This window comes from Ictalurus furcatus, chromosome 13 (assembly GCF_023375685.1).
Source record: "Ictalurus furcatus strain D&B chromosome 13, Billie_1.0, whole genome shotgun sequence".
Classification (NCBI taxonomy): Eukaryota; Metazoa; Chordata; class Actinopteri; order Siluriformes; family Ictaluridae; genus Ictalurus; species Ictalurus furcatus.
This window is the reverse complement of record NC_071267.1, coordinates 8,589,787-8,616,411: the sequence shown is the minus strand read 5'-3', so window position 1 is coordinate 8,616,411 and position 26,625 is coordinate 8,589,787. Positions and strand designations below refer to the sequence as shown.

At 40.2% G+C, this 26,625-nt stretch overlaps 1 protein-coding gene across 1 annotated transcript in view; it reads left to right on the top strand.

Moving 5' to 3' along the window:
* The window catches only part of ank3b (ankyrin 3b), a 124,311-nt gene that overhangs the window by 17,538 nt on the left and 80,148 nt on the right, over positions 1 to 26,625 (top strand). The window contains exons 2-4 of the mRNA XM_053639734.1: positions 16,247 to 16,348; positions 20,386 to 20,484; positions 22,372 to 22,470. Of these exons, the coding sequence (XP_053495709.1) occupies positions 16,247 to 16,348; positions 20,386 to 20,484; positions 22,372 to 22,470 (300 nt within the window). The remainder of the gene's footprint in view (positions 1 to 16,246; positions 16,349 to 20,385; positions 20,485 to 22,371; positions 22,471 to 26,625) is intronic.

Genomic DNA, 26,625 nt, shown 5'->3' with positions numbered 1-26,625 from the left:
AAAACCCTTTCCTAAGAAACTTTGGGTCCTGACATTCATGTGAATGTTACATTGACACGTACCACCTCCCTAAACAGCGTTGAGACAACTACACCCCTTCACGGCAATGGTGTTCCTTAATGTCAGTGGCCTCTTTCAGCAGGATCATGCGCCCTGTAACACTGCACAAAATAGTTCAGGAACGGTTTGAGGAACATGACAAAGTGTTCAAGGTGTTGACTCGGCCTCCAAATTCCCCAGATCTCAGTACAATCGAGCATATGTAGGACGTGCTGGACAAACACGTCCGATCCATGGATCTTAAAGGATCTGCTGCTAACGTCTTGGTGTCAGAATCCACAGAACACCTTCAGAGGTCTTGTGGAGTCCATGCCTCGACGGGTCAGAGCTGTTTTGCTGGCACAAGGAGGACCTGCACGATATTAGGCAGATGGTTTTAATGTTCTAGCTGATCAGCGTATATGAAGCTTGACTTCCTATTACAGCAACACATCGGTGAAGTGTGAGTGAAGATAACACATCATAACGTATCAGGATGACATCTAGATTGAGAAAGTGTAACAATATATCTCTCCAACCAAAACCCCACCCATAATGTGATGCACATGAAAAATCTACATTTCTGATGTGCCGACCATCTTATTTATAAAATGATTGTAAACGAGGAACAGGCTGGAGGTTGGTGTTTGAATGTGAGCTGATTTGCATATTAATTGTTAAAATCGGCACATAATCCGAGATACAAAACTTATGAAACGGACCATTGTTTGTGTGTTTGCTGCTGTACTCACATCCTCCTCAGCTATCTGTCCACATATGTAGGTCAGCCTTGCTCATGCTTGTTTATATTGTTTGTTGAACACTAGTGTGTTGTATGTATGTGACTACATGTGCGTGTGTATTTGTGGGTTCCTCTGGAGAGCTGGCTACTGCTCTTCTCCAGATGTACTCTTTGAACGTTTGTGTGTGTGTGGCAGACATTCGCATCATGGGAGGCTTTAACCGACGTTCCTAGCAGCTGGACTCTCCAGCTCACAGATGCGGCCATTTTGCAACATTTTGCACTGAGAAAAGCGGCATTCGGGCAATATTCGAGTGAGCGATTTGCCATCGTTCCATCGGCCTTTCCTTCGTCGGTCTTGAATTGATATATCGTCGTCCTTCATGGTTCTTGCCTGCAGTCTAATTTGCACTGCCTCCATCAAGCTTATTGCTATAGTGCTCCTCAAGAGCGATAAAAATGCAGCACACTACCCGCTGCTAATCCCCCATCGTATGCGTACATATCTTTTCAGGAAGCTCATAATTCTCATGCACAGGCGAGGACGCAGCAGGTCTGCTCTCTTCAGTGATTTAATCGGCGTGGCGTCGCCGCTCTCTTAATTGATCACCGTTCGAATTTATACTGTAGGAGCTGTGTATTGATTTGGCTCGGGCACCAGAGGGAGTGAGTGCTGTAGGCTGCTCAGCTTCACCACCGGGTTCAGCACTGTGCATCGCTCCTGAACGTTCCACAGTGACACACGGCTCAGACTCGGTGTATCGATCTGGCTTGGAGCTAAGGTTTCTGCTGTGACAGTTTATTTTTCTTCGCGTAATCATGGTAATCGACCAGGTAACTTTTTACATGCGTAAGTGGAGCATCGATCATGCTCTGAGAATCTGAGAATCCTTGCAGGATTTTGCGAACGCAGAAATCAAGGACGCCCGGCAATATTCGAAGGAGCTTGCAGTTTTTCACAATCGCCGCAGATTTGAGCCAAGACGCGTCATGTGACGCCATCACAACGCACGTTCTGTCAAAGCCCTCTGCGATTCACGTGCTGCGAAATACGAAGTACTGTATTTTCTGGACTATTAGAAACAAATGATACACACTACATACAGTATACACTGAGCTGCAGGTATATGCAATAGTTGCAGTAGTTGCATTAGCCTAATTATAATATTCCCATTTGTAAGTGTTTTTATAGGTGTGCTTCTCCAACAGTATAGATTATGACAAGGTTCGCTATCAATATTTTGGACCATAGTCATTCGAGTGGCTGTAAAAGAAAAAATATTTATGCGACTTGTACTGCAAAATGACGTGCATACCTGATATGTAAACTCAAGACCTAATTATCAGGAAAATATGGTACAATCCTACAGGAAAGTATGGGGTTTGTTTTTTTTTGTCAGGAACTCAGTTTTTTCTTTAACAGTGGGGACTAGTGAGCCAAGCGACAGCAAATTGAAACCAGTGACCTCATTTATGTAATGAAGTCAAGGAGAATGGAAAGAGAAAGAGATCTTGCATTAGAAATGTGGGCGAAATGTGTGTGTGTGTGTGTGTGTGTGTGTGTGTGTGTGTGTGTGTGTGTGTGTCTGTATTCCATTTGTTTCCCCATTAAACTCTGAATAATAAAGGAGGAAAGCAATGGCAGTGATGAACTAGCACCCTCCATCACAGAAAGGAGTTGTGTGCTGGGTGATTTATACTTGCACTGGGTTGAAATGGAGGAGGAGCAGTCGTAACCTGCCATCAGTAGCGTCACACGCACACACACACACACACACACACATGCATCTTGAACAGAATGAGCGTCAGCCATGCGGAAAATGGCTTTGGATAGACCTCAGATCGTTAATGTACTGCTCATGCTTGTGGCAGCTAAATTTCCAAATACGTTAACATCAGTAGAAACACAGAGTGTATTTTAAACCTAGTATGTAGGTGATTCCGTGTTTATGTGTATACCCCATGAAGCGAGCTGGGCGATATGGAAAAATTATATTATATTTGACATATTTGTGATAAGGGGAGGGCTACGATGGCTTAGTGATTAGCACAGTTGGCTCACACCTCCGGGGTTGGGGGTTCAATTCACACCTCCACCCTGTGTGCGCAGAGCTTGCATGTTCTCCCTGTGCTTTGGGGGATTCCTCCGGGTACTCCGGTTTCCTCCCCCAGTCCAAAGACATGCGGTGTAGGCTGACTGACATTTCCAAATTGTCCATAGTGTGTGATCGTGCCCTGCGATGAGTTGGCACGCCGTCCAGGGTGTCCTACAACCTGTGCCCTGAGCACTCTGGGATAGGCTCCAGGCTCCCCCATGTCCCTGTGTACGATACGCGGTACAGAAAATGGATGGACAGATGGATGGATATTTGTGACATATGTGTATTGCCATGCAATGGACTGGATTCCGCTTGCACGTAGTGCCGTATCACACCCCCTTCCCCCCTCCTTTGTTATTCCACTTATACCACAGCGATTTGGCAATGGATACACAATGTTTAATTTATTACTAAACGCCATGTCTGCACTTTAACGGTTTACAGTCGTAGTTAATATTGTGGAACGTTCCTGTCGTTCCATCACTTATGTTATGACCATGATAAAAAGCCATTTTCTCACCAGCCTCTCTCGTTTTTTCTCTCTCTTGCTCGATCGAATCGCGCTCACGCTAAAAACCGTTTATTATTAGTCTTATATTACTCTGCCGAACAAGTCCCTGCGTGTGAGCTGTTACTATAGAAACAATAACGTATTAAAAAGAGCTCATTAATATAAACCATCGAATCATTCGTGTTACAGCCGGAACTACTGTCCAAGCCGTGCTGTTATACATAAAATTCTGACCAATCAGATTTGAGTATTCAACTCTGCTGCGGTATAAATATTTAAAAAGTTAAATATATTTATAATATTTAAAAGTTTGTAAGTGTATGGTAACGTGTATGGTAACGTACCGATTTTCATATTACCCAGATCTAGTTTCCATTAGGACTGCACTTGAAATCTAATACCATGTTTATATTTAAAGCTTTAAACTACTTTTTTTTTTTTTTTTGTACAAAATATAAAAGCTTTTGAATAAACTGTATCTTCATCTACATTGTCAAAAGATTTGAAAGGGAATTTCATAATATTTTCCAATAGTCTCCAAACCTCCAGTACCATCATCCATCCAATGACTCTCCCTTTTGGAGCAGTTGCCATGGTAACCATGTCCTTTAGAGATGGCTAGCTGCTGTATCTGCTATTCCCAGAGCTCCTTCATGCTAAACAGAGTAAAAAGTCTGAGCTATCAAAAAGCAAGGGGATCCTCAGTGCTATTAATTTTTAATTTATTTTTTTGTCAGTGCTTGTCTATATCTCGACTATGCTGACTACCATATTACTAACTCACCTTTTCCTGAGTATTTGCACTTAAAAGCCATTGCCTTCATTTGTTTTTAGCTTAAGTGACGCTGGTTAGCCGTGTCATTCGTGAATATTAGTCAAATTACAGCAAAACTAGTTCGCTTACCCGAAAGCCATTGCAACCTGATGCAATATCCTTAAACAAATGTAAGCAAGAGAAATAAAAATATTTCTTAATAGTTGAACCCCATCTCCATCTAGGGTTCTTGGTATTATTTCCCACTGAGGGACAAACCGAACAACCTTTAAAGCTTCTAGATTTAACCTGACAGCTGATTGTCAGCTGTTTGTCACCTTACCCCGCTTGCTAATTTGCATAATATCTGTTTAGCCAGCTAATATTACTAACGGTATGTTTTAAAAGAGAATACAAATCTCAAAGGACACTGTTTAAAACAACACCGTACTGGAAGCCAAAAGCAAGTGTGCTCTCACCACGTGTTTCAGAGTCGCTGAACACATGGTGCTACAAAAGCAGTACTGGAATGCAGGGTATGTTTGCGCTCACATTCTTGTGAGAGCCCAGTGGGGTCTGACATTAGCCTTGAGCACTATTCGGATGGGATACGATTGCCAGACATGCTGTATGTCTGTTAAGTAATGTTGCCGGAGGACGTCTGTAGTGATTATGAACGACTTGCATGGCATATGGGATCTCTGTATAAATCACAGAGATGGTAGTTTAGTACTGGAAATTTCCATGCTTACTACATCCATACACGTCATCTCATTTATTATGAGCCCTTATTATAAGGTTGTGGCATGTACAGTGTCTACGCTATACTTGTGCTAGGAACTCAAAAGCTTACCAAAAAGCATCAGAAGGGTTGCTTCTCTGACATTTCTATATTTTAAATGTTGTGTTTGGTTTAAGAAAAGAAAAGAAAGCTTAAGAAAGAGTAAGCACTTCTTGGAGTGTCTTTATACTGAAGAAAAAGCACGAAACCACTTTTCTCACAGGATATAATGTCATCTTTAGCAATTTGCCAACTCTTGGGGATTCCCTGGGATTATTTCTAGTGAACATTAAAAGGGGTTGTAAACTTTCCAGACATGACTTGACAAAAGTGACTGACATGACGGATATGGATAGGATATCAGATGTACTCCAGTAATGTTTATATTACCCCCACATCCCAAACTGCAAAACGAATCCAGTTTGAATAAGCAGTTGGAGCATATGATTTATTTCTCTCTGTCTTAGAAATCCAGTGTTTTCAATGGACAGTAGTTTTCACGAAGTCACGACTTACTATCTTTATACTATGGAACTTGTTTTTGCTGCCAGCATTGCTGCTATACTTGTTATGCTATATTACAAAATAGCTACAGCCCATGTTTACAGTCACAGTCCATGTTCTGTATATCTATTGCCCTGTGTATTTATTGTTTTGCACTCGTCTCACACTGTTGTGTATTTGCACTTTATGTAGTCTTGCGTACTGTTCCGTGTTGCACCATGGTCCTGAAGAAACGCCATTTTGTTCCAATGTATACAAGCAGTATAGAGGAATGACAATAAAAACCCACTTGACTTGACTTACGAGATTTGATGCGAATAACATGAATAAGATCATTTCTGAAAACCCATTATATTCTTTTTATGTTTGGGATATTTTATTACTGATTTGACCAAACAGTGGCTCAGAACACTATGTTTCTTTTTCATTCGGAAAGATCATTTTTTAAAAAAAGAAATCCAGACCAAACTACTGCAGTTTTCATTGATTCAATGATTTTCATTGATTGACCTAGCGACAAAGAAAGCATAGAGATTAGACTGGGTGTGTGTGTGGAGCGGGTCGTGATGGTTACATTGTCGTTGCCCCTGGAACATCCCAGGAAGAGACAATCAGCATTGTGCTGTCGTGCCATTAATACCTGGGGAAATGCCCCCAAATCCAACCTAAAGCCATCCCAATTCTCTTCTGTATGGCTGACTGGCTCCCAACAGTACCATGCGCCTGAGCCGAGCCTGGCTGTGCCGGGACATTGTGGACGAGCGCAAGAGAGGAGGGGGGAGGGGGAATTGAAAAAGAGCTGATAAGCAGGTTGACAATAAGCCCCGTGCTGGACAGATCCCAGTGTGGGAGGCCTGCCGGCATACAGAGCCTGAGCAGAGCCACCACTTCCCCCTGCTGCTATTTCAGTCCTGATCATGGTTACACTCATCCAGGACAGAAGTTGCTAGCGCCTACAAATATGGTAAGTGTGAGGGCAGAGGACACACGGACATAGCTGAGCCTGAGATGTGCGGCTGGGAGGAGGTTAGCTGAGCTAGCATCCTACTGAGGACAAGGACAGAAGGATGAGAGAGGAGGTGCTTCTGCGATGGGACAGGGAATCAGCAAAATAGCCTACAAACTGATTAGCCTTTTCCTTGTGTGCCTTGCCTTGTTAGGTCGTGTATTTTTAGCGTCTCCATAATGCCCCTCAACCGTAGCTCTAGCTTCCAGGGCTAGATAATCGAATACTCAGGTTGCACATTGGACTGGAGGCAATATGGCTGTGGAAGAGGAAGCAGAGTGCCAAGTGCTAGTAAGTGAACTTTTAAAACGTCTTTTAGTGCACCACCACACTTAGGTCGTGTGCTGCTAATGTGTCTGAGTGGAGCAATATGAGCTAGGGAGGGTCAGTGGATGTTTAGCATGATCAGAGTGCACAAGGACAGAACGTTAAGCGTGTGTATCGTTGATGGCATTTACGGGAATGAGGCATGACTGCGACAGGCTACTGCATTGGCGGATTGGGGTTGTGTTTCAAATACTGGCATGGTAGAGGAGCGTGATAGTGCTGCTGAAAAGAAATGTAACTACACGACCTTGGGTACAATGAAACAAGTTATGCTTTAGTTGACTCTTGAAAGATCCTCTGGAGAGTTGTGATGTGGAATAGCTGTATTTTGTGTCATATTTTGTTATAAATTTGCGCATTAATGGTGAGTAAAGTGCAGCATGTTACAGTATATTACAGGGCTTACGACCTTTAGGATGTGTACTCACAAACATTGAGTACGGGTTAACTTTGCACCAGTGCAGAGATGTGTCCAATGGTTTTTACTCTTGGTTCATGACAAAAATAACAATTTGCTATCATGATCATGCATGTTATACTTATCAGTTTGGTGTACGAATCCCTCCAGTTAACAATTTTAGGTTAGCCCCCCCATAGCATTTATAATTTGTTCTTGTAGGCACATTAATCCTAACATTCCCAAAAAAATAAAAACATCTGGGAATGTTTAGAGTCATTCCTTGTCTTTTTTTTTCCACTCTTTTGAATAACTTATTAACTTTAATAAGACCAAAGAAAATGCAGAAAAAAAAAAAGCTAACCAAGAAACCCCGCAAAGCCTTTCATTCTCAAGACCTCCCTGTGTCGGGAAATGGAAAAGTTTTTACTTCCGACACTGAAAACGCCTTCTAAAAATGATAAATAAACATCTCCTCACAGAAAATGATCACCACGTCAGTGATGACACACGTTTGGAATCTGTTTGCATGGAACGTTCGCTGTGCAATTCCTTGTGTAAGCTGCTATGATAGGCACAATAACGTCTTCCTGTAGAATAACTGTAGAATGAGCGAAGCCTCTGATTTGACGCTACTGTCCGAGCCGTGCTGCTATACAAAATTAGTCAACACCTTCTGACCAATCAGATTTGAGAATTCAACAGCGCAGTGAGACGATATAAAATAACATTCTTGCATTGTTTTGAAAACGTCTGCTGTGATAATGGTTTGCTACACGATGTTCTTAAGTTGTCTCAGTTGCATACGGGCTAATGATATGGAAACGTTTGTCTTAACATACATATATAACCGGTATCTTAAAAATATTAAAATATTGAGTATTGTTGAAGCCAAAAAAGTTTTAGTGCTAAAGTAAACATTTCAGCTGGGTTGACAGCTGTAATATTATTTTTGTAGTGCTGACTTAGTGTTAGTTTTCTTCAGACTTTCGGTATATTCAGTAAGTGTTTAGCAATTTATTATCCTCTAAGATGATTACAATATTTAGATGGTTTGATCGTAAGAAGATTGGTTTATTCGCCATGTCTGAGAGACTACAATTCAGCGTAGAACATAATAATTTGCCTAGAGAGGCTAATTACAGTACTAAATACAGTACTTACTTAACATCATGTATACTCAGTTACGTTAAACTACTGTACATCACTTTGGATGCGTCTTTGTTAAATACATTTTTAGTAACTTTTTAAGACACAAGTTTATGGACGCCTGCCCATCACACCCATATTTGCTTTTTGAACATCCCATTCCAGATTTGTTGCTATAATAACCTCCAGACTTCTTCTAGAAAATGGCTTTCCACTAGATTTTGGAGTGTGGTTATGGGGATTTGTGCTCTTTCATCCACAAGAGCATTAGTGAGGTCAGACACTGATGACGGGTGAGGAGGTCTGAGGTGCAGTCAGCAGTCAGGTGTTTGTTGAGGCCAAGGTTTCCCATACTCTCCTTGGTAACCCACGTCTACATGTACCTCACTTTGTGAACAACGGCACTGTCATGCTTGAACTCGGGCCTCTTGTAAAGTTAAAGCGTACAAAGCCATCCTGTACGATTGTGTCCTTCCAACTTTGTGGCAACAGTTTGGAGAAAACGCACACATGGGTGTGGTGATCAGGTTTCAGCATGCAGTTATAGTATTCATATAGTACAGTATAGTATAGCTTATCTAAAGACTGTATGATAAGAGTTGACTTTTAAGATGATTACTTATCACTCCTTATGAGATGATTCCAATAAAATCATATCAGATTATGCAATGAAGATGCTCTAACGATAGACCTGCGATTAAAAGTATATATATATATATATATATATATATATATATATATATATATATATATACTACGTTCTGCTTACTTCGTAAAAATGAGGTCGCATAAACAAAGACATCCTTAAGCTTTACATAATAAGCATATTATTATGTGACACTAGTGTGTCACATTACTGCCAACTGATCTCACGACCGTTTCTTTTACAACATGTGATATTTTTCGGAGACAGTAAAATAAAGTAAACGGTGTGTGTGTTTGTTTGTGTGTGTGTGTGTGTGTGTGTGTGTGTGCAAATGGAGCTCCTGAATTCTCAAACTATGTTCCGTGAGCAAGTGCAGGCTCCCTGTTATCTGAGTCTGCTGTGATTGTATGTAGCGTGTCAGTTAACAGCGTTATCTCTGTGTTTAAGTTCCTTTCCAAAGTGGCCATTACTTATATTCTAGATATTCCCCAATAAAAATAAAAAAACGTGTGTGTGAGGCAGTGTTGAATGAAATATGTTGAACCTGATAATATATATTAGAGATGCACCGAAATTAAAATTCTTGGCCGAAGCCGAAAACGAATATAATGAAAAACTTGGCCGAAAGCCGAAGGCCGAACACGTTTTTTTTTTTTTTCACGTTTTTTCCATTTATTTTGCCATTTTTTTCACCACTGCATAAGTTAAATAGTCAAAATGTGCTTTTTACTATTTTGTCTTGCTTCTCAAAGAAAAAAATCAATTACAAAAACTACAATTTCTAAATATTTATTTAACACTGAACATTTTTTTTCATTCCAGCAGGCATAGGCTACCAACAAGGCACAATATAACTTTAAATAAATAAATGAGTAAAATAAAAATATTTGGATGCGGTCATCTTTGAGCCCCCCTTGAATAGCCGATGTTAGGCCTATAACTGACTGCTGAAAGAATGGAACACTCTGAAGCCTACAACTAAAAAGTGCATTAAAAAGTGCATTGACAAGAGTGCAGAAAATGGTTCTATTGGGTTCTATACGGCTGATTATATTGGGGATATACACCGCTCGCGTCCCTGTACACCTCGCGGAGTATTATAGTGGATATAGTATAGTTAGATACGTTGTTAATGTTATGTTCCTTGATAGATTTAGTTAGTTTAAACTATAGATTAGTTCATTTAGTCTCCGCTGGTTTTTTCCGCTCCCAGTCCATAGTACTAGTTCATGTTTCTTGTTTTGTGTTGTGACCCTGTTTTCTGTGACCGTGACTTTGATTCCTGCTTTGCCCCGTTTACGCCTGTTTGCCGATCGCCCGACCCTATGCCTGTCTTGACTACGTTTTTTGGATTACGATTTGTCTGCCTGCCCTTAAATAAATACGTCCTTACCTGCTTCCGTACTCTACTCCCTTACGTCTCGCGACGTGACAGAATACTCCGGAACAGAAACAAAAAAGTAAACATCCAAAGCGCACGTAGCTCGTGCACGTAGCTCGTGACATTCGCGCGTCTCACTCTGGTTTCTAGGCTATTTGGTCGCGTCATCAAACACGTCATTGTTCGGTCAAATTTATTCTGCATTTTCATTTATTCGGCCAAACACCGAAAATGCTTTTTTTGCTATTTTTGGCCGAATAATTTCGGTTGAAGAACATTTGGTGCATCTCTAATATATATATATATATAGACATTATACAGTATGGTGCTTTTCTAATTTATTTAGTACACCTCTGAAGTGCTTAATAAATTGGCAACTCAGTGTATAAGCCTAAAATCAGTGCTTTGAAAAGTTCTTCATGTATAATAATACATGCATATCACAGAAAGCATTGCTACACAGTTCGTCCAACTGCACAAATCTGATTTGTTCGAATTCCTGCTAACCTCTAATGCAGCGGCGTTCAATCCTATCCGGAAAGGGCCGGTGTGGGTGCAGGTTTCATTCCATCCAAGCAGAAGCCAAACCTGCATCTATTGAAAGCCAAGTTCAACTGATCAAACAGGGGGAATCAGGTGTGGCTCCTGCTTGATCGGAATGAAAACCTGCACCCACACCGGCCCTTTCCGGATAAGATTGGACACCCCTGCCCTAATGGAATCAGGTTGCCATAAAGCAACGTCAATTTTACCACTCTAGTCTGATGAAGCATCAGTAGACTGACCTACCTCACACACACTACACAATATTTATGATTGTACATGCCTCAAACTATATATATATATATATATATATCGCAAAAATGAAGCATGTCTTGTATTCAGAATCTACACACAAGCCTCATAGTAGCCATTATTCCTGTATCCAGGCTTTATCGCAGAGGAGAAATCTGTTTTGTTATCGTCTCATATGTCCTCATATGGCTCGTTGGGAGTGAAATCAATACACCATTTGCATGATTGGGGCTAAGAAGAGTGAATTTGGCCATAGGGGAAAAGATCTTCAGACACATACGTTTAGTCTTTTTTCCCTAAAGGATAAGAATGAGCCTAGTCATAGAGAACGAGAGAGAGAGAGAGAGAGAGAGAGAGAGAGAGAGGCAGTATGTTAGATTTAAGGGAAAACACCCACACACTGCAGAGGACTATCCTTCACTGTACAATGCAAAAGGAACGACGTAGGACTGAGCAGTGTTTAATTGATGGATTTGAGTAGAAATGAATATATACAGTATTTAAGCTTTAAATTAGACAGTTTGAATGTTTTAGAATCAAACCGTGAATTTGAACCGGATTTTATTTCTGCTTTAGTTATGTCCAAATATAGAATTGGAAAACATGCTCTTTATATATATATATATATATATATATATATATATATATATATATATATATATTTTCGAAGGCAAACAAAACAAATGTATTGTTCCATATGAACTGACATATTAATACATAGGAACAGTTGGGTTAATATACTAGCGCACATGGTGCAAAGTGTCGTAGTGTGTGTGTGTGTGTGTGTGTGTGTGTTCATGTGTGATTGGGTGTGTCGGAAATCTTTACTCTGTCAGAGCACTGCAGCAACAACGGACCCCCACCCCAACCTTCTCTTTCTGTGTGTGTACATGCTGACTCGCTTGTTTGTCTGGCTTTCGGCAGGCCACACCTTCACAGTCCCGACCCTTGTGGATCCTCTCTGTACAGCAATGGAAAGAATGTTCCCAATGCAGAAACGAGCATTCGAGCATCGACTGCTCTCACAAAAACACGCCCTGAGCTCGCAGTACTTTTACCAAAGGACAGTCATGTGCACCGCTGCAGTTGTTTATGTCATTCCTGCCATATTTTTAAGCTCCCAGAATGGCAGTAATGAACGGATGATATGCCTTTTATCCTCACATTTTGTGCGTGGGGAAAAAAAAAAGTAATCGGTACCATTTTAAAATGTCAGGCCGCAATACGGAAAGCTTCAAATTCAGCTCGTTTGACTCGAACATGCTGTGTGATGATATACTGGTGTGATGGTATAGCATAAAAACAACAAGTATATAACAACAGTATATGTAGTACTGTATATGGAAAGAATAAAACACTGTGGGATGTGTTGTTTAGGAAAATAGTTACTGATGGAGTGGTGTTGTGCAGCCTCTTATTTTCCTTTGAGTCCATGCCATCATGTTTTATTCTTCAGTTTCCCAATGATCACTCATTTTTATTCATTAAAGAAGCTAACAGTTACGTTTGAAACAAGTTCCATGTTGTCGTTTACATTACAGCAGTCGTCCCCTCATCAGTCTTTCCTTTCTTCTATCTTGAAGACAAAACAACGCTACTTAATCGATCCTGATCACTCCTGTGTCGGAAAACTTCAAGTTACAGCAAAAATACCAAGCAAAAATCTCCTTATTATACAGACGATATTTAAATCCGTTTATGTGGAGCGGCCACCGGCCAAGTCCTCGTGTAAAGTGTTAGTGTAATGATAATGAGACTTTTATTAATCACATATACATTACAGCACAGTGAAATTCTTTTTCTTCGCATATCCCAGCGTGTTAGGAAGTAGGGGTCGGAGCGCAGGGTCAGCCATGATACGGCTCCCCTGGAGCAGAGAGGGTTAAGGGCCTTGCTCAAGGGCCCAACAGTGGCAGCTAGGCAGTGCTGGGGGCTTGAACCCCCCGACCTTCCGATCAGTAACCCAGAGCCTTAACCGTCAAGCCACCACGTCCCCAACGAAACAATAAAGTATTACAATGAGTGCATTCATATAAACCTGTGATTTGCTTCACAGCCGACATTACTGTCAGAACTGCTGTTATAGAAAATTAATCAGGTTTAAATGTATACAACAGTCACAGGCATCTGTGAAACTTCATCGAGTGAAAATGAAGACACTAGCCAGATTCAGATGATGTTTTTAAATGTGCTGACTGACTGAGAGAACAACACAGCTCATTGCGGAAATGTTAGCCCAAGACATTCATCACCAAAAACATTAGTAGTTAATTGGACTCTTGGACGAGCATAACATAGGACTGGGCTTTAATGTGTTTGGTGGGTTAGTTAATGCAGTTATTATTTGTCCATCTCTAATATACACATTTATACCAGAGTGCGGTTGAATGTTTGAATCTGATTGGTCAGTAAGTGTGTATTATTTTCATATAACAACACAAGTAGTTCTGGCTGTAACGAATGATAGGTGTCAAGTCAATGCAGGTAACACAGACCGGCCTACGAACATGGATCTACAAACTCTCACCCTCATTCCGACTGTACACACCTGGACTACATTCACACAGTATATTAGGAGACTCATTCCATCAGTACATTTTGAATTATACGCTCAGTATCACGTACCGGTCTATACCAATCCTTATGATTCTTCGCTATTGTGTTTATGGTCACGACTACGTTTCTAGTTCCTGGTTTATGTCTTTGTCTCTTGCCCAAGTAAGTCTGTTTGCACATCGCTTGACTTTCTTTCTTAACTTTGATTCAGCTCTTCATTTTTGGGTTTGTTTTTCCATTGTTAAAATAAAGAATCTTAACCTGAAACTGTCATGGTCTCCGCCGCCTGTCAATAGGTTATTATTAATGTGCTCGTTCTAATACATTAGTGTTTTTATAGTATCTGCTCATACACAGGGGCTTGCATGGCAGATGCTCCAAAGAAACTAAAAAGTCTAATTATAAATGGGACTGAAAAACAGGTTGCTGTTTAACAAAGTAATTCTTATAATTGTTGATGTGGTGAAGTTTTTTTGTTAGGAAAAATCCTAACAAGAATAAACTGTATAACAATTATCTAACCATAAATAGTTCAAATACTTAATGTGTCATTCATTAATAAATATTCATTGGCAAATTGCTGTGATATAAGCGAAATAACACACTCCAGACCGTCCGGCTAGACAAAAATAATGCACTTCAGGAGGGTAGTGGACATCCCATCATCCTGGCCTGCACTGTTTTCATGTAACAGCACGGTCTATTGTGTGTTATTTCTTATTTACAGTATAGAGTACAATCAAATGTTCCTCCTTGCATATGGCAGGATTTAACATAAGTTAACCATGGAGTGCCGTATAGTTCCAGCACCTTAAGTACTGAACCACCAGGAAAGAATTAGGAAAGGTCAAATAATGCTAGACCACAGACCATACTCTGTTAGGACACATTCATTTTTCTCATTGGGCTTCTATAGAGTGCTGCAAAATGGCGTATTTTTGTAGGCCAACCCGGAAGTTAGCATCACCCTGATTCCCTCGACAAAAAGCCAATAGGATTTTTTCATTGGCTTTTGGATTATTGCAGAAAATAAGCTCTGTGTCCAACAGTTTATGATTCTTACACGTTTTGTTCATCAAGATAATCTCAAATGAACACACCATTTATGAATTTTGAAGCCTAAATACAATCGCCAGATAGAAAGTAGAAAGTAAGGCTGTAAACAAACTACACCATGGTCGAATGACTTCAACGTCACCACCACTAAGCCTACGATTGAATTTATAGCACTATGATTTAAAACAAACAAACAAACAAACAAACCCCAAAAACAGTACAATTGGAAAATAATAAGTTGGAAATTTGTCTGTAGAAATGAGAAACGAGGCTGTAGTAGATGATTTTTCCTATTTGGCGTGATTACAGTACATTTAATGTCCCCAGCTACCTCCCAGAGTCCCATTTAGCCACTTGTTAGCAACCTCCTTTTTCAAGACACGTACAAGCTGAACAAAATCACGAGTAGGGTATAACTGATATATTTTATGTAGTAGAATAAAACGTGAAAATATCTTGAGCTAGTGTTAACCACAGACCTTATTTCAGGCATTTATCCAGAAACCCATTCAAAAAACCCATTGATTTCAGGACGATGGACCCGGAAGTGCAAAAATGCTAACTCATTTCCAGGTTTTAGGACTGATTTTCGCAGCACTCTATTACACACTCCACAATGTAAACACTATTGTAGCTGTGGAGAACAAGACCAAGGCTGTACATAGGAAATATGAGGCTGAGTCAAACATCAAAATGTTTTTGTTTTTTTTTCCAGCCAAAAGATGACATTCCCTTATTCAGTCTTTCGGCGAATTCTTTTATTCTAGTGAGCCAGAACACAATATCTAACCGAAAACAAAACAGATCTTGAATCTGCACTCACAACATTCTCAGTCTCTAGTACAGAGCTTTACCTGCGAGGCTGACACACAAACTAAACTTGTCCTGATGCAATATGAGCATCATCTTCCACTAATGCACTGGATTGTAGCAGCCTGGAAAGTCTTGTATATTTTTTCCCCCCCACACAGTGTGGGTGTGGGCTCATCTTTGCTAGCTGCAGTGCATTTGTTTGTCTCATTGCAGTGGAAATCCCCCTGTAAAAACCCAGACATAATTCCTTCCATCCATTCTTTTTTTTTTCTGCAGTGACATTTCTACAGTACTCCGCTTCCATTGCTTCGCTCACATAAATCTTCCAGCTCTCACTGCTCCAGTTTATTACAAATGTCAGACAGCCTCTTTAACAAGCACCAGAGGGCCCGTGGAAGTAAACTGAGTGGAGTAGAATGTATGGAAAACTTACGATGTCCCCAAGTACAAACCTATACCTATATACGTTTGTGTGATTTATGCATTTACTCTATTACATCAGCAGACAGCGACGGGGACCTTGTCATCAGTTAATCAAATAATATGAGTAAACGTTGACGTGAAATACATACAATTTACGCAGAAATCTCATACTTCCAGGCATGTCAGGATTTTGGGCTAACTGTACTGTATATGTTTTTGTATTAGAAATGACCTTCTCTAAGTTGGAATGTTATCCGTGTTTTGCAGACTGACACCAATGCCAGTTATCTGCGAGCGGCCCGGGCTGGAAACCTCGAGAAAGCCCTCGATTACCTGAAGTCTGGGGTCGAGATCAACATCTGCAACCAGGTCAGTTCGAGTTTGCTTACAGCACTCAAGCCGTGCCGAAGTGTGACGTATGAAAGGGAATTTGGCATGAGTTAGCCACTAGCTGAGTGTTTGTATTCACAGAATAGAACAATTTACAAAGCCATTTTATTTCTACACATATGTAACGTAGTATATATTTCTTAAGCTAACAGTCACAGCTAGTAGAGGGACAAACTTCAGGCAATGTCTCGTAGTTTAGGATGCATGTGCAGATTGGAAGTCAACAAAACAGTACCCGAATGTGAACAGGATATACTGGGCAAAAATCTTCGACATGTTTTTTATTTTATAATTATTTTTTTAGCACAGATTTTGTTACAGAGGCTTAGTTCTTAAGCATTATTGAGTCAGTACAAAAACATTTATATTGGGGTTTGAATCCCACCGCCGCCCTGTGTGCGCAGAGCTTGCACGTTCTTCCCGTGCTTCAGGGGATCCGGATACTCCGGTTTCCTCCCCCAGTCCAAAGACATGCGCTGTAGGCTCATTGGCATTTCCAGAAATGTCCATGGTGTGTGTGTGTGTGTGTGTGTGTGTGTGAAGCGGTATGGAAAATCGATGGATGGATGGATTTCCAAAAACATGGGTTTTCCAACACAAAATGAAATGTTACGGAAAATTGTTTGTATGTCAAGCAAACTGCAAAAGCACCAAATTATATAAAACACCACTTTTCAGACACAAAAAAAACCTAAACATATATATATATATAATTTATATAATATAATATTATTGTATAATATAATAATATTATATATATAAAAATATAATATTATATATTAGCACAAATATGCAAAAAGAAAATAGCATTGTCACACCAAATATTGTTGTTTTTGTTGTTTGTTTTTTTTTTAAAGTTTATTACTGTTGACGGCTCTTTATAGTACGTTTCCAGGTAGAAACATTTCGTTTCATTATGTTTGAAGGCATTTTTGCCTTACAGCATTTCTTTGCATGTGCCTAAGACTTTTGCACAGTACTGTATGCTCAAAGTCTCTTTATTCAGATGTTGGCTAAAATTTGCCGTATGGCGTAGACTGACAAATCCAAACTCGGGCTAAGACCAGTCAAAACTGATCAAAAACCAGACGACACAAAGTTAGACTAACATTTATTCATTTGTCTAACTATATACTAGGGGCAGGGCAGCGGTGGCTGTTTAGTTTAGTTTGTTTTGTCTGAAGAGACAAGTTTTCAGCCAAAACAAACGGACTGAGGTGGTGAGTAGCATCTGAAGTGAACAGGAAGCAAACTTGTCAGATATACCTGTACTTTTAAGTGGGTGGTTTAAATTTTGGGAGGCCTAATAGTTTCAAGAGATTGGAATAAAACCACTTAGTTCTGACATAAATAAATTTAGAATGGCTGTCCTCAGTAACGTTTTTCTAAATACTTCTTTAGAAAAAAAAAATCATTTCCATGATGCCATTATGATATAATTTAAAAAAAAAACGTTAACATTGAGAAAAAAATCTATTTCTGACATGTATAACTGTAAACATTAGACATTGTTGTCGTACAAACTTGCCATGCAGTAGGTGATTGTGTCTTAGAGTTTAGCCTCGAATCTCTAGTTTAACTAGCTACGGTAGTGAAGTGGTTATTTCTCTACTGTTTTAAATCAAGTAACTTATTATTACTTGAGCTATTATATATTACAGCACTGTTGAGTGTGATTCTGATTAGTCAGAAGGTGTTAATTAAAACGTTTACCAGTACAGCTGAGAGTAATTCCGGCTGTTCTAATACGTTATAATTTCTATAGCTTTCTGTGAGATGTTTATTTAGCATATTTGGAAGGAGTCTAGTACTCCTTCTAGTACATTGTAGTCAAGTACCCATGCTTTGTAACTGAAGTTTAACGTAACGTAAGTGTAACTTAAGTTTTCAGACACAGGAGAAGTTTCTCGGTAAAAACCACAAATGCTCCATAGCATTAAATGTAACTAGAAACAGATAAATCATAAGAAGGGGTCGTTCTTTAATGAATCAAAATCGACTTATTGGCAAATTGTCTTGCTATAAGACAACTAAACACTGTTATGAAAATAATCAACTTCACACCATCACACCACCCTGCCGCTGATTATTTTCCTATAACGACACATCTCGTGTCAGATGACAGATCTTGCCACTTCAATATTGCCATGCTGGTTTTACCATGAAGCTTGTGGTGTGGCTTTCTGCAAACTGCATCAAAAGACAGCATTTCACGAGCTAAAAATATGCCTTCCTTGTCTTTATATTCCTGTTTTTGTCTTTTGAAACCCACTGTGATCAACTTTCAGATCGTAAAGTGATAACAACAGACATATCAGATAGTAACGAACAGTGTGCATGGAAATGAGATGTCTGGTCAGATTTTTAGGTTTTCTATCCTCTAGTGCAGGTTAAATTCTTGCCACAGGGTATAGCGCTTCTTCTCCAGCCTAGTAATTACATTTAGGATGTTTTTCACCACAGAGTACATGAGTACAACTTTGCTACATTTCAGTAGGATTAAAACACATAGCATGTATTATGAACTATGGCTAAGAAACTAAGAACCGGAGCTGTGAGGAACTATGTGTAAAGCAGTGATCTAGAGATGTGGATCTGAACCAAGAGAAAACCAGAACGCAGCAAACAAACAGGAAGACTCTGTGATAACACAGTTTTTTTTTTAAATGCCTGTCTTATATTCCTAGAAAATACAAAATGTGTACTCTATATGGCCAAAAGTATGTGGATTTCTGACCATGGCATCCATGTGCTTGTTGAACAATGTATTCCAATCTATTAATTAATATGCCAATATGGAGTTGTTACCCCTTTGCTGTTATAATAACCTCCAGTCTTCCGGGAAGGTTTTCCACTAGATTTTGGAGCGTGGCTGTGGGGATTTGTGTTCATTCAGCCACAAGAGCATTAATGCGGTCAGGCTGATGTTTGGTGAGGAGGCCTGGTGCACATTTGGTGTTCCAGTTCATCCCAGAGATGTTCAGTGAGGTTGTGGTTAGGGCTCTGTGCAGGACACTCGAGTTCTTCCAATCCAACGTTGGCAAACCATGTCTTCATGGAGCTCGCTTTGTGCACAGGGGTATCGTCATGCTGGAACAAGTTTGGGCCTGATTTTTTTTTTTTTAAACTACAGCATACAAAGACATTCTACACAATTATGTGCCACCAGCTTTGTGGCAAATGTTAGAGGAAGGTCAGGCATCCACATACATTCGGCCATATAAACGTCTTTTTTTTTTTAAAGTATTTTTTTGCACCCAGAAACACCGGAAAATGCGCACAAAAGAAAAAGAAAAAGCCAGCACTGTCAGCATGGTGTGTGAATTCTGAATTCCTGAACCTCATTTACATCACTCCAGTTCATAACTGGTGCCTGGAGTATCTTCTGACGAATTTTGTTGGTTTTATTTCCCAAAATATAAACAAAATAAAAGGGGCAGTGGTGACTTGGTGCTTAAGGCCCAGCACTGCCAAGCTGCCACTGTTGGGCCTCTTCTCCAGGGGTGCTGTATCATAGCTGACCCTGCGCTCTGACCCCAACATCCTAACATGCTGAGATATGCGAAGAAAAGAATTTCACTGTGCTGTAATGTATATGCGATTAATAAAGACTCGTTATCATTATAGTGGGCACTTTACTACGGATGAAGGAATGAACACTGTTGAGGCTTTGTTTAAGTTCATGTTAACACGGTCACTTTGTGTTGTACAAGCCTCGTATCTGACCGCTCGCTCGAGCCTGCATGAAAGGAAGAGGTTTTCAAAATTCAAACACTAACTGTAATATTAAACCTGCTTAGTGTTAGTACGCATCAACAGTCTAGAATAGTACATTAGTATGCGATTTGAGATACAGCACTAGTTTGTTTAATCAGGGTAGATGGACTCATTGATAGCTCAGTTAGTAGTTTTGATGTTTAATTAATTCAGTGCTACTTTGTTCAACATTCAAAATATGTTATTATGAGTACAGGTTTTACAGGCTCACCTACTTGTATCTTTCTCTGTGCATCCAGAATGGCCTGAACGCTCTTCATCTCGCCTCCAAAGAGGGCCATGTAGAGATGGTGGCACAGCTTATTAAACTTGGAGCCACCGTGGATGCGGCAACAAAGGTAGGCACAAAGGGTACTGTGGGAAATTCCACTTCCCACTGATAAACACACACACACACATTACAGTGAGAGCATTTATTACTGGAGGCCAGCGTAATGAGTTCAGCTGTCCGTGGCTTTGCTGCCTCGGCAAATTTCCAAAGTCAAGGTTATGGACAGTTTTCAAGAGTCGTACAGGCCACTTTTAAGCAGCGGAAATAGTCTCCCAATAAAGCTCTTTCCACAACAATGATATTGCACAGGCTGCCAAAATCCTGTGGCTTAATTCCACATTTGTAAATAAACACTGGCCAGTACTGTACTCTCATTTCCCAAACGGACCGAACGCAAGCAGACCACAGCAGTTTTATTACACTGATATATCGGTACAGAAGGGTCCAACAGTCTGGGTTTACTACCACAAACTGCTTTCATTTCATTTCATTTCATTCATCAAAAACCAGTTTTACTTCTAACAAACAATGAATTTTAAAAAAAAATCATTTCTTAGCTGATCGAGGAACCTGAATGGCCTGGTCACATACCGTTTGCTTCTTTTTCTCTAATTATTGAGCCACCATTCATTGTAATGCATGTATACACCGAACAACAGCATTAGTTATTGCCTCTTAAGGTTCTACACCTGACACTAGTGCAGTTCACATGGCCCGTTATGCATCACAAAGGAACATTAGGGAACTGATGACACTAATGCATGAGAAGGATTTACTGACAATAAACTATGGAACAAAGATGAAAGCCTTCTCAGCACAAGAACCCAGACAAGCACTTGAACATGTCTAGAAAACCTCTTTAAATTGGGCATCACGATGAGGCAGTGCATAGTGTTGCTGACTCACAGCTCCAGCATCCCTGGTTCAATCCTGATTTTAGGTTTCTACCCGTCTGTGCAGAGTTTTGCACGTTGTCCAAGAGAGTTTCCTCTGGGTTCTGTGGTTCATACCCAACACCCAAAAAGAAGGTGGATTAGCTACTCTAAATTGCACCTAGTTGTGAATATGTGTGAGCCTGGTGTCCTGCGATGGACTAGCACCCCTCCCGCCATTTTGCATTTACATTTATGGCATTTGGCAGATGCCCTTATCCAGAGCATTGATCTCATTTACACAACTGAGCAGTTATAGGTTATACGTTTTCACATTATAAAAGTTATCTTCATCTTCAGCAACCACTTTATCCTGGTCAAGATTGTGGTGGATCCAGAGCTTATCCCAAGAACACTGGGTGTGAGGTGGGAATATATGGGGGGTTAAGACATTAACCAGTGGTTAAGACGTTGGACGTCTAATCAGAAGGTTATGAGTTCAAATCCCAGCAGTGGCAGCTTGGTGGTGCTGGGACTTGAACTCACAACCTTCCAATCAGAAGCCCAATGTATTCCCACCTTGCACCCAGTGTTCTTGGGATAGGCTCTGGATCCACCGTGACCTTGACTAAGATAAAACGGTTGCTGAAGATGAATGAAGATAACTTTTATAATGCACAAGCAAAGACAGACAGCTAGATGTCTAGAAGAAAGGGGTTAATTAAGGGTTCTTTAAAGGGGTTCTAATTGGATCCTTTTGTAAAAAGGACAGGGGGATTTGACAGACACTTCCCTCAGAGAGACAAGGCAAAGAACTCATTCATCACTGAATCTTTTTCAGAGTTTAACGAGTAGGATGGGATTGAAATTCAGGAAAGGTTTCAGTAAGTAATCTCAAACTCTTGACCCATGTTAGTTAAGAATCGAGTCATCTGTTTTTCCCCAGAAATATAGCTTGCTAAAATTATACTAGTTTTTCCATAGCGTATGAAGTGAAATACACCTTGGTAGTGGACTCTTTTGGAGCCTGATGTACTTTCATTGAACATTTGAACATTTAGCTCATGTTTTTGTGCCTACAGAAAGGAAACACGGCTCTGCACATAGCCTCACTCGCTGGTCAGACTGACGTGGTCAGAGAGCTGGTGAATAATGGAGCCAATGTCAACGCGCAGTCTCAGGTAAGAGCATGGTACAAAAGAGGAAACTGAACCATCATGGATCGTTTTCATTCACAGGCAGGAGTTTTCCTCCAGAAACTGCACTTCCCATAGAGTATTTCTACTTTTTCCATTGAGGACTGCTCTTCCTATCAAGCTTTTGCCTGTATTTATCTATATTTTTACATATAGATATTTTTTTCTTTATCAAGTATACATTCCTAAGATTTACAGGTAGAGTGTAGATGGTTGTGTTTTATTCAGCAAGTGCACTTTTTTATTTAGCAGCACACTTTATATAGATGTTTTTCCTTTAGCACTTCCTATAGAGTTTCCTTCAGCAAGTGCACTTCCTATAGAGTTGTTCTTCCTTTAGCAAGTGCACTTCCTGTAGATGTGTTCTCTTCATCAAGTGCACTTCCCATAGAGTTGTTTTTCCTTTAGCAAGTGCACATCCTGTAGATGTGTTCCCTTCATCAAGTGCACTTCCTATAGAGTTGTTCTTCCTTTAGCAAGTGCACTTCCTGTAGATGTGTTCCCTTCATCAAGTGCACTTCCTATAGAGTTGTTCTTCCTTTAGCAAGTGCACTTCCTGTAGATGTGTTCCCTTCATCAAGTGCACTCCCCATAGAGTTGTTTTTCCTTTAGCAAGTGCACTTCCTGTAGAGTTTCCTTCAGCAAGTGCACTTCCTATAGAGTTGTTTTTCCTTCAGCAAGTGCACTTCCTGTAGATGTGTTCCCTTCATCAAGTGCATTTCCTATAGAGTTGTTTTTCCTTTAACAAGTGCACTTCCTGTGGAGGATTTTCCTTTAGAAAGCGCACTTCCAGTAAAGGTGCTTCCTTTAACAAGTGCACTTCAGACAGAGGCTTTTTATTTAGCATTACACTGTCTATAGATGTTTTACCTTTAGCACTTCCTGTAGAGTTTCCTTCATCAAGTGCACTTCCTATAGAGTTGTTCTTCCTTTAGCAAGTGCACTTCCTGTAGATGTGTTCCCTTCATCAAGTGCACTTCCTATAGAGTTGTTCTTCCTTTAGCAAGTGCACTTCCTGTAGATGTGTTCCCTTCATCAAGTGCACTCCCCATAGAGTTGTTTTTCCTTTAGCAAGTGCACTTCCTGTAGAGTTTCCTTCAGCAAGTGCACTTCCTATAGAGTTGTTTTTCCTTCAGCAAGTGCACTTCCTGTAGATGTGTTCCCTTCATCAAGTGCATTTCCTATAGAGTTGTTTTTCCTTTAACAAGTGCACTTCCTGTGGAGGATTTTCCTTTAGAAAGCGCACTTCCAGTAAAGGTGCTTCCTTTAACAAGTGCATTTCCGACAGAGGCTTTTTATTTAGCATTACACTGTCTATAGATGTTTTACCTTTAGCACTTCCTGTAGATTTTCCTTCAGCAAGTGCATTTCCTATAGGGTTGTTTTTTCCTTCAGCAAGTGCACATCCTGTAGAGCATTTTCCTTTCGCAAGTAAACTTCCTACAGAGGTTTTCCTTTACTTCTTGAAGCCTGCTCAGAGCAGGGCTCGAACCAGTGTTCCTAAAGTGGTCGCTAGTGCCTCCGTTACTGTTGAATGAAATTATGAAATTACTGTCACGATAACATTAGCACTGTAATAAAACGGTGGTCAAATATCAGAGCCTTAGCTTTTCAATAACATATTGTCAATCGAGATTCGTTAAACTGTTCAATGTAGTGTAATGTCATATTCACTACACCTTTAGAAATCAACTTGCTAGCTCAAAGAATGTGACACGACTGCCACCTAACGGTCACCTAACTCGCCAGCTCTGACTGACCGAGTGACATACCGCAGCGTACCGCGGCGTACTGCTGGATCACGTTCTCTCCCTCGTGCATTTTTAATGAACACATCTGTAGCTGCTGTGCTACAACCTTTTCTAAGATCTCGGAGATAAAGGGCACATTTGATATTGGCCTATAGCTGGACAATTGACAGGGGTCTAGGTCAAGGTCAGGTTTTTTAATCAGGGGTTTGATCACTGCTAGTTTAAATGATTTTGGTACATAGCCAGGGCTAAGAGAAGAACTGATTATTTTCTACAAAGGGTTCGGTTACTTCCAGAATAATCTGTTTGAAGAAACATGTAGGTAAGAGACCGATCTAGTGTACAAATTTTGATATTTGATGATTTTGAAGAAATTAGTTTGGTCTCTCTACGGGGAGTAAAACATTCTAATCGTTGATCTAATATTGCTATATTATTATCCACAGGGTTAGTTATAAAACTTTCTGGTTTTAAATTAATAGTCTGAATTTTTTGTCTAATATTTTCAAGTTTGCCAGTGAAAAAATTCAGGAAATCTTCGCCGCTGTATAATGATTGTGTGCATATTTCTGTGCTGGTTTTATTCCTAGTTAATTTTGCTACAGTATTGAATAAGAATCTAGGATTATTTTTGTTATCTTCAATTCGGGTGGAGAGATCTAGCAGCACTAAGAGGTTTTCTATAGTTCAGGAGGCTCTCCTTCCATGCTGTTTGAAATATTACCAATTTGGTTTGACACCATTTACGTTCTAATTGTCGAGTGGTCTGTTTTACGGTGTGTGGTCGTTGTACCAGGGTGCTAGTTTTTTCTCTCTAATTATTTTTCTTGTAAGTGGAGCCACCCTATCTAGCGTGTAGCGGAACGTTGACTCGAAGCATTCAGTCGCCTGATCGAGTTCTTTGGGATCAGACGGTCATGTCATCTAATCATAGGTTGATATCTCTGGGGGGTTATTGATAAAACTAAAATAGCGTGGTAAGGTGCAAATATTATGATCAGTACGCAATTTAAACGAGATGAGATAATGGTCTAAGATAGCTTCAGACTGCAGAAGTGTGACTATATTTTCTTTATTAAGCCGTATGTTAGGATCAGGTCAAGAGTGTGACCACCACTATGAGTTGGTCCTATTCCATTCTGATTGACCCCTACTGAATCTAGAATAGACACAACCTCTGGTCTTAGAGGGTCTTCCGGGTTATTAAAATGAATATTAAAGTCACCAACAATTAAAGCTTTGTCTAGAGAAACAACCAGATTTGAGATGAAATCTGCATATTCACCAAAGAATTCAGGATATGGCCCCGGGGGTCTGTAAATAATAATCAGCAGAATCGACTCGGTAGACTTATTTTTTGTGGCTACATGTGTTATACTAGTATAAAGAACTTCAAAAGAGTTGAATTTATGACTAGGTTTTTGTGTGAAGCCTGTAATATCATTATAAATGAGTGCGACACCTCCTCCTCAGGGCTGATGTGTATAACTGTATCCAGGAGGACTGGCTTCGTTTAATGCTATGTACTCATTTGGTTTAATCCATATTTCTGTTAAACACATTATATTAAATTCCTGTTCAGTGATGGTTTCATTAACAATAAGTGCTTTAGATGTAAGAGATCTAATATTAACAGTCCTAGCTTCAGATCAAAGATGCCGGCTGTGCATCCAGTATGATCACATTTTATGTTAATTAGGTTACTAAACAAGCTTTCTGCATTTTTGTTTAGCTCGGGGAACAGACACAGTCTCGATATTGTGGAACCTAGCTAGCAGACGGTCGGTTTAGCCTGCTTGTCTTCTCCCTGGCCTTGGATCTGGATTGTCAGCGATTAACTAGGCCTGTTCTGAGACTGTGCTATGCTACAAGAAATGAGAGCAGCACGCTCCCGAGTGGGATGCATACCGTCCCGGCCTAACAGGCCAGCCTTGCCCTCAAAACTACTCCAATTGTCTATAAAGCCTACATCGTTTTTGGAGCACCACCTGGACATCCAGCAGCTCAGCGACCATAACCTGCTGTAAGCTACATCGTCACGCCGCATTGAGATGGTGCCTGAGCATACTACTGCGTCGCACGTCGCCTTCGATAATTTACACACCCCTACAACATTACTCTTAGTAACCTCTGACTGACGAAGGCGTAAACTTATTAATGAAAAAAGAAAGGAACAGTATAATTTAAATGCCGACAAAAGCAAGAAGCTCCCAGCAAACGATTCGAAAACATCTTCATCTTGAGCAACCACTTTATCCTGATCAAGGTTGCAGTGGATCCAGAGCCTATCCCAAGAACACTGGGTGTGAGAAGGGAAAATATACCTGATATATGGGGGGTTAAGACATTAACCAGTGGTTAAGACATTGGGTCGTGGGAATATATGCCT